The sequence below is a fragment of the Rutidosis leptorrhynchoides genome, chromosome 7 (genome assembly GCF_046630445.1).
Source record: "Rutidosis leptorrhynchoides isolate AG116_Rl617_1_P2 chromosome 7, CSIRO_AGI_Rlap_v1, whole genome shotgun sequence".
Classification (NCBI taxonomy): Eukaryota; Viridiplantae; Streptophyta; class Magnoliopsida; order Asterales; family Asteraceae; genus Rutidosis; species Rutidosis leptorrhynchoides.
The window spans coordinates 4681531-4696683 of record NC_092339.1 but is presented as its reverse complement, the minus strand read 5'-3'; the positions used below and the strand labels follow the sequence as shown (position 1 = coordinate 4696683).

Here is a 15153-nt window from a genome sequence, read left to right as displayed (position 1 = left end):
CTGTGATGACCCGGGAATTTCTGACCAAATTTAAACTTAATCTTATATGAATTCGACACGATAAGCAAAGTCTATTAAACTGAGTCTCATAATGTTTGAACTATTTTCATGAATGCATTTACTTTGACCATCTCCGACGATTCACGAACCATAGTTTGCAAATAAATATGTATATATATATATATATATATATATATATATATATATATATATATATATATATATATATATATATATATATATATATATATATATATATATATATATATATGTATATATATATATATATATATATAATAATAATTTGAAATTATAAAATAGAATTTAAACGTTTGAATTAAATATATAAAATAAGATACAAAATAACTAAGTGTAATTTAAAAATGAGTATATATATATATATATATATATATATATACATGGTTTCTATACATAACTATCATTATATATATATTGTAATATACATATATATAAGAGATATAAATATTATGTGTTGAAACTTTTAATATATATTTCTATTACGAAATAATATAATATAGTAAATGGATATATAATGGTTATGTATATAAAACATTATTAATGTATTCATATTTACATGTAACTAATATACAAACACAATTACATACTGTTATAGGATTATGTAAATATTAAATATTCAGTATACGTTATTATGAAACTAAATATGATTTCTATTAAATACATATATAGAATATATAAATTTTAACTGTTCAGTAAATGTCATCATATAACATAATCTTACATAAATAATAAACGGTATTATATTATATTACAAGTTTGAATATAATCAATATATTAAAATTATTAATGCTTTCATTATTATTATTAATAACAGATTTGATACATGTAATATGCTATATTATTATTATTAGTATTATCATATTTATCATTATTGTTATTGATAAAATTATCATATTATCAAATTATCATTTTTTTTTCTTTCTTTCAATATTATTATTATTATTATTTATTAGTACTTTTATAATTAATAACAAGTTATGTGATATTATTAATAATTAAATTATATTTATATATCAGCATTTTTAAATCAAATAAAAATCAATTTTATTAATTATTATTATTATTAATTGTATTATTGTTATTAATATATTAATTATTAATATATATTAAATATAAAATATATTATTCAGATATATATAACTAATATATATACAGTGTAATACTTTGTTCCTTTCACTATGTGTGCAACCTCATTCCAATTAGAAAAATACAAATTCTGTTGAAGATTGCTATCTATCCTATTTGAATTGTCTGCTTGATTGGAAATCAGTAAACGAATTGGTTATATACTGGACAAAATCTATTAAAGATCCACACCCACTTTTAATTTCTTTTTATTTGTTACTGTCATCTGCAATTGCAAACGGAGACCCACAGTTTCTATATACACGAGTAAATCAGTTAATTTAATTCAGTCATTCAAATTTCCTTTCACTAACAAAATCAAATACCACAACCAAACAGCGTTTTAAATAAATTAAATTCATTAAAAGAATTAAAACAGCTCGACACACTCTGTATCTTCAACTTTTTGGTCAGATTTCGGATTTAAAACTATTTTCAAAATGTAATTATGCAGAGTTGTTAGGAATTGTCCATTAAAACTGTCTGTAAAGTTTCAATTTCGAATTCTTTAAAACAAGAGAGAATTTTGAAGTCAAACTTGAAATTTAAAAAGTCAATGGTTTTGTTCATGGTAAAATTCGAGCATGATATAGTATCTTACATTAAATTAATGATCCAGTTAGTTTATAAAGAAGATTTACTACCTTTTTCATGTTGTGATCGTGAGCTAAAACTTTCAAAATTCTTGGATTGATCTTTGAGTTCATAACCGATGTTAAAGGTCTGTTGCAGATCTTCTTTTAATTTTCTTTCTGTTTTAATTGATTCCAGTTACTTGCTAAACGTTTCTGTAACTAATTTAAATCCTAGAACTAAATTATTAATTCACTAGATTAAACGGGTGTTGGATGCTGTTGAATTAGATGAAAACGAAGATGAAACAGAAAGAAAATAGAGTAAAATAATTAGGATCCATTTTTATTCAGAAAAACGAGTACATTCAAATGGTTAAGAGTATTTCGGGTTTTCGAGAGGTCGGGGGTTCGAGCCCAAGGGACAGCAGTTTTTTTTTTTTTTTTGAAGCTTATTTTTTTAAAGGTAGCCTTTTGTTATTATTATTATTATCTTTATTATTGTTATTATTAGTGTTATTATTATTATTATTATCTTTATTATTGTTATTGGTATTGTTATTATTAGTTATTAATATTAATACAAGTATTATATGTTATTGAGATTAATGTTGATACAAGTAATATTATTATGATTATTATTATTATTATTATCATTAGTTATTGTTATGATGTTAATATAATTACCATAATTAATACTATTATATTTTTGTTATTTAGTAACATCATTAAGTATTGATAGTGTTATTATTGTATTATTAATATTGATATAAGTATTATTATTATCACTAGTAATAGGATTGTTATAATTATTAATATTATTATTAATAAGTATTAAGTGTTATTATCCAAATTATTAATTTTCATTACCATACTATTAAATTATTCACTTTATTAAAAATTACTATTATCATCATTATTATGAGATTTATTATAAAAACTATCATTAACATTATCAATTACAGAATTATTAATACTATTATCATTATTATTAATAATAGTACTATCATTACTATTATTACTATTGTTATCACTTAAAATATTATCTTAAAATACTACTTTAATATATAAATGGTATTTATATATAAATATGTTTAATACATATAACATATCAAAAATAATATTTTCACATACAAAAATGAATATATGAAACATACATATGTTATTAAGATAAAAATGATATAATTAATAAAGTAAATATATATATAAAATCATTCGATTACGATTATGTGTATTAATAAATATCCAAATGATATAGGTTCGTGAATCCGAGGCCAACCCTGCATTGTTCAAATGTTCAATATAGTCATATGTATTTTTACTACAAAATACATTAGGTGAGTTTCATTACTCCCTTTTTATATATATATATTTTTGGGACTGAGAATACATGCGTTGCTTTTATAAATGTTTTACGAAATAGACACAAGTACTTAAAATTACATTCTATGGTTGGATTATTAAACCGAATATCGCCCTTCAAGTCTGGTAACCTAAGAATTTAGGAAAATGGCCCCTGATTGACGCGAATCCTAAAGATAGATCTATGGACCTTGACAAGTCCCATTCGGGGTACGAATGCTTTAGTACTTCGAGATTATTATTATACAGACGAGAGGTTCTGTTTGGGGATATTCTATGCATTTAAGTTAACGTCGGTTACCAGGTGTTCAATCCATATGAATGATATTTTTGTCTCTATGCATGGGACGTATTTTTTATGAGAACTGAAAATGAAAATCTTGTGGTCTATTAAAATGATGAAAATGATTATTTATGTTAAACTAATGAACTCACCAACCTTTTGGTTGACACTTTAAAGTATGTTTATTCTCAGGTATGAAAGAAATCTTCCGCTGTGCATTTGCTCATTTTAGAGATATTACTTGGAGTCATTCATGACATATTTCAAAAGACGTTGCATTCGAGTCATTGAGTTCATCAAGATTATTATTAAGTCAATTATAGTTGGATATATTATGAAATGATATGCATGCCGTCAACTTTCGATGTAAAGCAAGTTTGTCTTTTAAAAACGAATGCAATGTTTGTAAAATGTATCATATAGAGGTCAAGTACCTCGCGATGTAATCAACTATTACGAATCGTCTATAATCAATATGGACTTCGTCCGGATGGATTAGGACGGGTCATTAGATTAATGAAACATATAATTTATTAAAATAACAATTAATAATGATATATAAATTTGTTCGAGTTCCATTATATGTGTTAATATATATAATTAATATAGGTTCGTGAATCCGAGGCCAACCCTGCACTTGTCAGTGCCGTCGTATGCATATTTTACTACAAATATCGTATTGTGAGTTTCATTACTCCCTTTTTTAAATGCTTTTGCAATATATATTTTTGGGACTGAGAATACATGCGCTTTTATAACTGTTTTACGAAATAGACACAAGTAATCGAAACTACATTATATGGTTGAATGATCGAAGCCGAATATGCCCCTTTTTACTTGGTAGCCTAAGAATTAGGGAACATCACTAATTTTGAGAATTAGTGCACGCCTAATTGACGCGAATCCTAAAGATAGATCTGTTGGGCCTAACGAACCCCATCCAAAGTACCGGATGCTTTAGTACTTCGATGTTGTTTTTATCATGTCCGAAGGATTTCCCGGAATGATAGGGGATATTCTTATATGCATCTTGTTAATGTCGGTTACCAGGTGTTCAATCCATATGAATGATTTTTGTCTCTATGCATGGGACGTATATTTATGAGAAATGAAAATCTTGTGGTCTATTAAAATGATGATAATGAATGTTTATGATAAACTAATGAGCTCACCAACCTTTTGGTTGACACTTGAAAGCATGTTTATTCTCAGGTATGAAAGAAATCTTCCGCTGTGCATTTGCTCATATTAGAGATATTACTTGGAGTCATTCATGGCATATTTCAAAAGACGTTGCATTCGAGTCGTTGAGTTCATCAAGATTATTATTAAGTCAATTATAGTTGGATATATTATGAAATGGTATGCATGCCGTCAACTTTCGATGTAATGAAAGTTTGTCTTTTAAAAACGAATGCAATGTTTGTAAAATGTATCATATAGAGGTCAAGTACCTCGCGATGTAACCAGATGTAACGTATTCGTCCAGATGGATTAGGACGGGTCGTTAGATTTAATTCTAGTTATAACTAGTCCGGACCGGCCCGCGCGTTGCGACGGGGGCTTTCGGCCTGCGTATTCATATTTAACGTAACGTTGTGTATTTACAGAGGGGAACACGTCCTATGTGTTAAGCGCCGTTTTAAATGTCGTTGTGTTAAGTGTTTTTTAAAAAGTATCCGTTTCGAACGTAGTTAGTTTTGTTTTGTTCATAAATTTTTTTCGAGTGTAACGGTGTTGTCGGAAAAATTTAACTCGCGGCGAACAGAAAAATACAGGCTGTCGTTGTGTTTAGCGTTTTTTAAAAAGTGTCCGTTTCGAACGTAGTTAGTTTCATTTTGTTCATAAAAATGTTTTGAGTTTAACGGTACTATCGGGAAAATTTAACTCGCGGCGAGGAGGAAAATACGGGATGTCAAAGTGTTTTGGTGGAGTTTTTATTTTAAATAAGAGAATTTATGTTTTACCCCCTAAATTTTGGTGTATTTTTTGTAAGTTGGTTATAGTTGTGGGGGGAGAATGAAAAATCAAGTGTGAAAAGGGCTGGGGACTATTGTCGTTTTTTCATTGAGGGAACGACCAGAAGCCTCACCTCAATTAGTATATAAAATAAAAAATAAATAAATAAATAAATAAATAAATAAATAAATAAATATTAAATATAAATATAAATATAAATATAAATATAAATATAAATAAATAAATAAATAAATAAATATAATATATAATTATTATAAAAGCTTCTCGAGCGACGAATTACATATTTACAACCTTTTTTCTTTTCTTTGAATCTATAGGTTTTTGTCTCCTTATACGTGTCATGTCTCAACACTTATGGGACCGATGCATTACTAATAAAATTAATACGTACATACATACATATATTAACAAGATTGCTAGCATTATATAATATGTGATGTACGTAAGTTATCTCACGGTCTTTAATCTAGCGGTTTAAAAAAGTATTCAAGATGAGATTCACCATAAAAAAAAAAAAAAAAAAATTAAGGTCGTTACTATTACACCTTATATGTAAGCTGAACGTACAAGGTTGTTAATGCCTCTTGGGATTTGATGAAGGTAGTATAGTATTTTTATCAATGTCTAGATGTGTTATGATTTTGCTAAATAAAGTATATATACTATATACTATGCCTATATTTAAGTGGACGTGTTTTTATTTTTTAAAGAGTACAAAATCATTGTTGATTTCATTCCGTCAACAAAAATTTAATAAGTGAAGATTTTGTTGCTTCTAACTGTCTCCAGAATTGTTTTTAATATACATCCACCGTTCAAAAAGATAAAAACAAATAAAAATTAAAAATGAGTATATTTAATAAGCGTTGGTACTTTTTATTTCATTTTTAAAAATAACAAATATTTAAATAAACAGTATCAAAACAGCTCAGTGATTAACAGTCTAAACTCATTGTGAGAGGTCGTAGACCGGCATGTTTAAAACTTAGAGTGACAAGAGAAAGTTCGGGTAACAATTAACCGGATAGGTAGGCCGTGTACATAAGAGTTAAAATATTTGCCCTTTGGGAATCTTGTAAACAAAGTAAATTTTTAAAGGATAGATTACACCAAAATAATTGTATTGTCTTTGAAATGTATTTTTTTTTCTTCACATAAGTGGCCGACCAGAATTATATCGTACATGTCAAATGGGTGAAAATGCCCATTGGTATTTACAGTATTGTTTTCTTTTTCAAATTCTACGCATCTAATCATGTGATTATTAAGGGTAGAAACTAAAAGAAGATTCCATGTGTAACGAAAAATTCAATATATTGTTGGAAGTGTGGAACCTTTTTACCTTTTCCAAATGTCTTAAAACACAGTTTACGAATTCCACACGACTGAAAACATTTAGTACTAGACGGAAGTCTGCTCTTTCAACTCGTTAAAAAAATGGATGCCTGGTATTATTCTTGTATACTTGTTGCTTTACTAGTGGTAAATTAAATGACAAGTTAATGGTCAATGGGCCGAGTTCTGTGGGTCGAATCAACAAATAAGATTAAGGATCACGTAGAAGGTTGCGCATAGTGTAAGTTGAATCTGAAATGAAACGTTCCTTATATTTTCGAAAAATCATTAGAATGGTACCTTTAAAGTTACAATTCTAAAGTTTTGATAGGAGACTTCCTCGCATATTAGGCCATGAAGCTGGAGAGTAATTAAAACTCATTTTGACTATATGATCTTGTAGTTAGTTGTTGACTTCATAAGCTGAAAAATGGTCAAAAATAATCATTAGTTAATAGGAGTAATATGATTAAACCGCCTAAAAAACTCGATAAAAGCTCCTAATTTTTTCATTTTTGTTTAATAATTAAAAGGAAAAGAGGGAATAATTAGAAAATTAATGGCAATCCTCTAATCTCTCCCTACCATCATTCATATAACCTCTTTTATACGTCCCTATGATTTTTGAGGTAATTTACAAGTCCTCCTTAATCTAGCCACTGTAGAACCACCATATCCACCATAGTTATTAACCGTAGGACCCTTTTACTAATCATATTTTTTTTTCAAATAAAAATTAACCCTCAACCCCCTCACCACATAAAAGAAAGGAAAGTAACACACTTAATTTCTTGATATTTTTTCCATGACTTGAACCCACATTTCATTTCAGGGTTCGAGTCTTATGAAAAAAATCAAGAAAAAGTAGACATAAATAGTATTCGATTTCGTATTCATTTCAACACAACATGGAATATCGCCCGTTGGACATCACGGTTATCTCGGCCAATGGCCTTGCAAACTTTTTGTTTTTCTTTAGGATGAGAGTATACGTGGTCGTTTCATTGTTAAATGGAAAATCAGTTATCGAAAAAAAGACCCATTCGTCACATGGCAAAAACCCTAAATGGAACCACCGTATGAAGTTTCCGGTTGAGGAGTCAGCTATAAATACAACTACCCTTTTATTTGTCCTTCGCCAACATCGTTTTTGGGGTGACAAAGATATCGGTGAGGTATCTATCCCGGTCCGTGAACTTGTAGACATGGATACCGGCTCAGGAACAAGTGAACACGTGGTCGACTACCAGGTGCAAACCATTAGAGGAAAATCGGTTGGCACATTTACATTTTCACACCAATTCATAGAGAAGCCATTTCCTGCACGAGAATCAACCGGGACGTCCGGTAGTAATCATCCGTCGGGCCCTACATACATGATGAATCAACAAGGAATGTCTGGTTACCAGTCACCGTACACTACACCACCCCCAGGGTATGTAAACTACTCTGGGGCAGGGTATGGTAACGGGTGGTACCCACATACAACACCACCTGGGGGGTATGCATACCCCCCACCCCAACAAATGGGTTATAATCAGCAAATGCATCAACATCCGAGATGAACCGAGCAGTAAAGTAGTGTTGAAGATGGGTAAGTTTGGCTAAGAATAGGGGTGGGTAAGGTCGAAGAACATGTTGTGGTGTAACGATTTAATTTGTCCAATCAGAAGGATCGTCTTGAAAAACTGAAGACCGTGATATTATTTATTCATGAAGCAATACCAATTTAAAGTTGATTTGTTTGCATTCTCCTGAACTTTGTGGGCATTTCAACATTAATGATTGATATGTAATTATGTATAATTTGTATTTTGATTGATATACAATATTTAGCAACCATTTTGTTTGTTTTAAAGGGATAATTTGATGGCAAATTAATAGTAGAAGGATTCATGTTGCTACTTGCTAGTAATATAATGTTTATTATCATTAAGTAATAGCTTAACACTTCATTATATCAACCTTAACAAATTGCCCTATGATCTTGGTCGATATCAAGCTTGAGAAGTTTTACTTTGTGCATTGATATCTTCGCTATCTGTTAGATGGGATGTACCTACACCTAATCCAAGCTTCTCATTCTTCACACTCTTCTTTTTCATGAACATGCAAATCTTCATCAATGGTAATAGCCACAGTTTTCATGCCGTTTGGACCTTGCAAGATGTTCTCGCGCACCTTCATATGCTCATCGATGTGCACCATTTCTTCCTTTTCAGTCGTCTTACTGCATTTCATCTTCTTCAAAAAACAAACGTTGCGAGTGCAAGGAAGAAAACACAACCAAACGAAATGAAAACTATGAACACTACGGAAGTCATTATTGAATTTCTGTGGTGAAACTGATTAATATTCAAGGATTTATGATGGGTTTGATGTAAAAATAAGAAGTTTGATCATTTGGTATTTGTAGTAGAGATAGAAGGCTTGTGACTATTTTGGTGGACTAGTACATAACTTCTAAGTTTTAAGAAACTTGCATTGATACCCATATGTTAAGCTAGTAAGTGTACTGAAAACATCTTTAATTTTTTTATTTTTTCTTTTATAAATCTATAAATTCTAAAAATTTTGGACAATTTGTATTCTATTGTCCATGTTTCATAACTTTTAACATATACACTGGATTGGTTGAAAAAATGAAGCAAAATAAAGATAAAATGAAATCTTGAGAAGTGTTTTACAATACAATCAACTTACTTGCTTTATATGAGAGTCAAGTTTCTTGATACTTGGAAGTCATGTACTATTTTTCAATATTCCAACACAATATATAATCACACCTTTCACTACTAAAAATAATCATCTTTCTAACTACATTTCACATATCAACCCCCATCTCAAAAATCCAAAATATTTCATCCATCTAATCTAAAAAGATCAAGATATTTCAGCAATGACAACTGTCATATATGTAGTTTTTGTGTCGTTTGGCTGTGTTTTCTTTCTTGCACTTGCCTTGTTTGCTTTGTGCTTCATCGTTAAGAAATTGAAATGCAAAGAGACAGTTAACAAAAATGAACTGGTGCATGTTGACGAGCATACAAAGGTGCAGAAGAATGTTGTTCAAGGTCCTAATGGCACGAAAGCTGTTTCGATTACAATTGATGAGGATTTGCATGCTGATGGAGTAGAAGAGTGCAGTAAGATTGAGAAGCTTGGGAAAAACATGCATCAAACACCTCGTGGTGAAAATTATGCACAAAGTACAACTTCTTGAGCTTAAATTTGAAATTGATGATGTAAATAAAGTTGGGCAGATTAACTTATGCTATACGGAGTAATATATATAAATATATAATGTGACTGTACTTACTTTATTGTACTTGCTACTATTTGTTGATGATGAAAATAATAAGATTTGGCAAAAATTTCAATTAAATTAGATGTTTTTTGCCGTATTTTAAATGACAAAACATATATTCTAAAAGGTGATCAAGTGATATTTATTACCATAAGCAGTTAATGCATACTCACACAGAAACTGAATTTTTTTTCTAAGTAAGCGGAACCATTCCGTTTTGGTTCTTCTCCACATTCTTACTTGGTTATCCAAATATTACCAGATCATTTTGTCGGCTTTAAGAGCCTTCGGCAACCGGCAAAAGAAAGACAGTTCTGAGTATCAGTAACGCTCATAGCAAGCAAGAAAGATGAGGTGTGTGGTAGTTTTGGAAACTATGTCAAATTTATCTAAAAAAATAACAAGCAAACCAATGTAAGTCGTTAAATGTTATATCACTAGATAGAAGAATCTTTTCTAGAGGGAAACTCGACGCCCTACACGAATTTTCCTACGGATATATACAAATGTCCACCCCTGGACTTGAACCCACAACCTCTTAGTTGTAGGGGTTACCTCGATACAGCTAGACCAATGACGATGGGTAAATCTTAGTGGTGTAAAAATTAGTGATCTTATGGTATGAACCATTAAGATATTTAAATTTGGTCGATTAAGGGACATACTCGAGTATTGATCCTAAATTCGCTTATGTCAATGCCCCTTTGGTACTAGATGGAAGGATTTGAGTGAAACAGATACCTATATTATAATGGCACATATTAATTAATTTTACTATTAAAATATGAAATGTAATATACTCCTAATTCATATATAAGTTCATAAATCTGTAAAATATCGTATCCAATATGCTTAAAAACTAATGAGGTTTGACCTCAACAGAGACAAATGGTCAACTTACAATGTTGTGCTGTAATTTCATAGATATGAGAAGAGGATTTCATTCCATGCATCAGGGACTCCAGGCAAACACCAATGGCTACAATCGGGAACAGTTGGATTATCACTCCACGTACCAACATGTGCATCACTACGAAATGAGCCAATGGGAGTCACGTGCATTGCCGTTACAGGAACCGACATATTCCTTACCACACTCTTTATAATATCCAAGAAGGGACTTATATATTCACTCTTAATTTTAGACATCGGGTCTTTTGTAACTTTGCACGTGTGACCATTTTGCCCGCTGGTATACATAATAAGTGTCATGAATCATTGAAATGGAGTCACATTTAGTACTTCAATTCATTAATAATTCGTAGTAAACTAGTAATAGTCTATTTTGCGGTCAAATTAACCAATTGATTCAATTTTGATAATGATATGACTTAAGAAGACTTACATTAACTGTTTGAATATAGTAACAAATTAACGCACCTCCAATGATTGCCCTCAAAAGTCTTAAAGAACACACGAGTCCTGTCTGTATCAACCATATTTTTGACCCATGAAGCCCAAGTGCGTAAAGCTGTTGTATAAGCAGCGAGGGTTGACATTCCAAGTTTTAGCCTTCCATCGACCTTAAAATAACAACCCCTGTCCAAACATAAGTTAATATATTATATATTAAAGGTAATAACATCGTTTGAAGTTCAGTTAATCAGTTTAACTAGGTTGCCATCTTTTAACAGCAAAAGTACAATCATGCATATTCAATTTAAGAGAGTAAAATCTACTAAAACTTACAAAAAGTTGTAGACTTGTAGTAACATGATTACCAAACAGGCAAGAAACACTTACATTTTAAATAGCTTCGCGTGATTCCACCAATGACCTGTATTAAAAACAAGAATATCCGAATCAATCCACTTTGAGCTAATACCATCCAACTCATCAAGTTTGATTGTTGACCGAACTCTCTTCGGTGCATGTTTCGGAACAGAACCAATTTGCATTAGAAACACCGACTGGTAAAACTCTACCGTGAAATTATAAGTACTAAACTGAACACCCAAATACCTAATCTGTTTACTTATCGTGTTCCCATTCATTTCATAAACGCTCCTTTTATCATCCACACCAGTCATAAGCAAACATATCATAGATTCCCATTGCGTCCTACTCAAAAAGAATCACCAACAAACACAACCCGTTTCCCGCAAAGCTTTTCCAAAACTACCCTTACATCAAACCTAGAAATGTCACAATTATTCGGTTCCCATCTCCATTTTTGATACCCTTTATCTTTTTACCATTACCTAAACAATTAAAACTTTTTTCAGCAAAAGGACATTGAGAAGCACTATACATAGGGTAACTCTCATCAAAAACCCATTTTCCATCGTAAAGATCACATACACCCTTTGACTTTTTGACATCTACATCACTAATTGTGTTTATTTCAAGATTTACAGATGAAACAACTCCATAAAAGTATACATAACCACAAAATAAAACTAATACAATAAATAAACAAGAACTAACTACATTGAATCTGTTAAATGACCTAACAATAAATCTTTTACTATACACCCAAGTCATGGTCAAAATCCTAAAGCGCAAAGATGAACTCCAATGTATTCTATGAATCATTTATATATTTTTTCAAAAAAATATCAAATTTTTTCAATTACCCATATTTGTATATCAAAGAAGAAACAAACTTGCAGCAAACCCATAACCAAAATCAAAGAATTAAGCAGTGATCCAGCACAAAAACTTGTAAATGATAATGCAAATCAATTAGTTATTTTCAACATTTTCTTCCACGTATTAGCACTGCCAGCTAAAGATTGAGGATTATACCCTACGGTTTAGCAAGAACCATGATGTTGTGTCAACTAGGGTTGAAGTAAATCATTGTTAGATTGAACCCGACGATTAGAAGGAAATAGACTTTGATAAGTGAAGGGCAGTTGGGTCATTTTAAAGGTCGTAACAATTGATGAAAAGAATTGAAGGTGATTGTTGTTATAATATATAAATAAATATATATAAATGGATAGTCAATTATTGATAAACAAAAGTAATATTATTGTATTACCTAAACTTGTGATATTTTTGCTATAAATAGCCATGAATGCAAGCATTAAACTTGCACCATTTCTCACACTTACAAAGTGTTTCTTTCTTTCTCTCCATTATCATCTTTGTTCTTACACTTCATTATTAGTATTCTTAATCAAGAATCAAATCACTAAAGGTAGTTATAAGCCTACTGAATTATAACATCAAGAATCAAACCACTAAAGGTAGTTATAAGCCTACTGAATTATAACACGTTATCAGCACGATAATCTTAATACTAATTATGGTTGGCTCTGCCACCTAAATGATATATGGTCGGTTATACCACCTGAATAATATATGGTCGACACTGTCGTCTAATTATCATTTATGTTACTAACATTTATATTTCAATTATCTAACATTTATATGGCCTACACTGTCGCCTAATTATCATTTATGTTTACTAATATTTATATTTATGTTATATAACATTTATTAATGATTGCTTACATATGGTCGACACTGTCACCTACTTATCATTTATGTTATATTAAATTTATGTTTAATGTTTATATACTTATGAATATAAAGTGACTATAATTTATCATGTTGTTTGTTTTAATAGTAAATGTCGAATCTGAAAAAGCTTAAATTTACTCCTTTAGAATCAACTGGAAACAACTACATGCCATGGGTTATAAAAGTAAAAATGCATCTTAAATCAATGGGCATTCTTGAAGTCATAAATGAAAACAACACTTGTTCTGAAAAAGAACAAGCAACGGCATGTTGCTTTATTCATCAACATATTGATAAATGCTTACAAAATAATTATGTGACTGTAGAAGATCCCCATGTTTTATGGGAAGGTCTCAAAAGCAGATTCAATAATCAAAGAGAAATTTTACTTCCAGCTGCTATGAAACAATGGAGAACATTAAGGTTCCAAGACTTTAAGAAAGTAAATGAATATAGCTCAGCTCTGTATAATACATGTTCACAACTTAAATTATGTGGACATGAAATAAGTGATGCAGACATGATGGAGAAAACTTTCTCCACAATGAATGCTGCAAACATCACAGTGCAAAGAAATTTGAGAATGCTAAAGTTCAAAACATATCCTGAACTTAATTCATATCTCTTAGTTGCAGAGCAAAATGATGAGCTATTAATGAAAAATCAGCAATCCCGTCCTACTAGTACACTTGCAATCCCTGAAGCAAATACTGCAAATAATTATAAACAGGGACAAGGACGTGGGCAAGGTCGTGGTTATAATAACCATCACCATCATCATGCCAAAAGCCATAACTATGGTAGAAACCATCCTTATGGTAATGGTAATGGTAATGGGCGAGGACGTGGTCGTGGTCGTGGCCGTGGTGGTCAAAGAAATAATAATTCACGAAAATATAAATATCAACCACAAAACAAGCCCACTAAACAAGATGTTGAAGAAAATTCTTCTAAAAATTCTGAAGAATCTTGCTACAGATGTGGTAGAATGGGCCACTGGGCTAATACTTGCCGAACATCTAAACATCTTGTTAAGATGTATCAGGATTTGCTGAAAGATAAAGAAAAGGAAGTAAACTTTGTGGATAACGTCGATCCAACAGTCACTGAGAAACCATCTGATTTATATGAAGATTTCTTGAATGTTTAAGTTGTGTGTCTTTCGAAAAATAAACGATTTAATATCGTCTGTCTTTGTCATTATGTTTGCTAAATGTTTCAGTACTATCTATTTGCGTGTAAAATATTGTGTAATATTAATGTACTCACTATTTATTTCTTATATATGAAGTTCAATATGAATTTTGCTGGAATACAACATCAATCAAGTGGTGGAGATCTCTGTATAGCAGACAGTGGAACTACACACACTATACTTAAATCCGAGAAATATTTTATTGATCTAAAACCAACGGAAGGAACTATACATACAATATCAGGACCTGCTAACTTGATAAAAGGGATAGGAAAGGCAAATTTCATACTACCAAATGGTACAAAAATTTTAATAAATGATGCCTTATTTTCTCCCAAGTCAAGCAGAAATTTATTGAGTTTCTCCGACATATACCTTAACGGGTATGATTATCAGTCAGTGACAACAGAAAATGAGAAATATTTAAGTATCACTGACAAGAGTCATGTGGTTGAAAAACTGCCAAGACTTAGTTCTGGATTAC

At 30.5% G+C, this 15153-nt stretch overlaps 1 protein-coding gene and 1 pseudogene across 1 annotated transcript; one reads left to right on the top strand and one right to left on the bottom strand.

Annotated features, from left to right (window-relative positions):
* The first annotated feature begins 7474 nt into the window (after nt 1-7474).
* On the top strand, nt 7475-8457 carry LOC139856910 (protein SRC2-like). The gene has a single exon (XM_071845624.1). It carries the CDS (start codon nt 7605-7607, stop codon nt 8259-8261), a length of 657 nt encoding a protein of 218 aa, XP_071701725.1. The 5' UTR covers nt 7475-7604; the 3' UTR covers nt 8262-8457.
* Nucleotides 8458-9510: 1053 nt separating this feature from the next.
* LOC139858344 (protein trichome berefringence-like 7) lies at nt 9511-12538 on the bottom strand (annotated as a pseudogene).
* Between the last annotated feature and the right edge of the window lie 2615 nt (nt 12539-15153).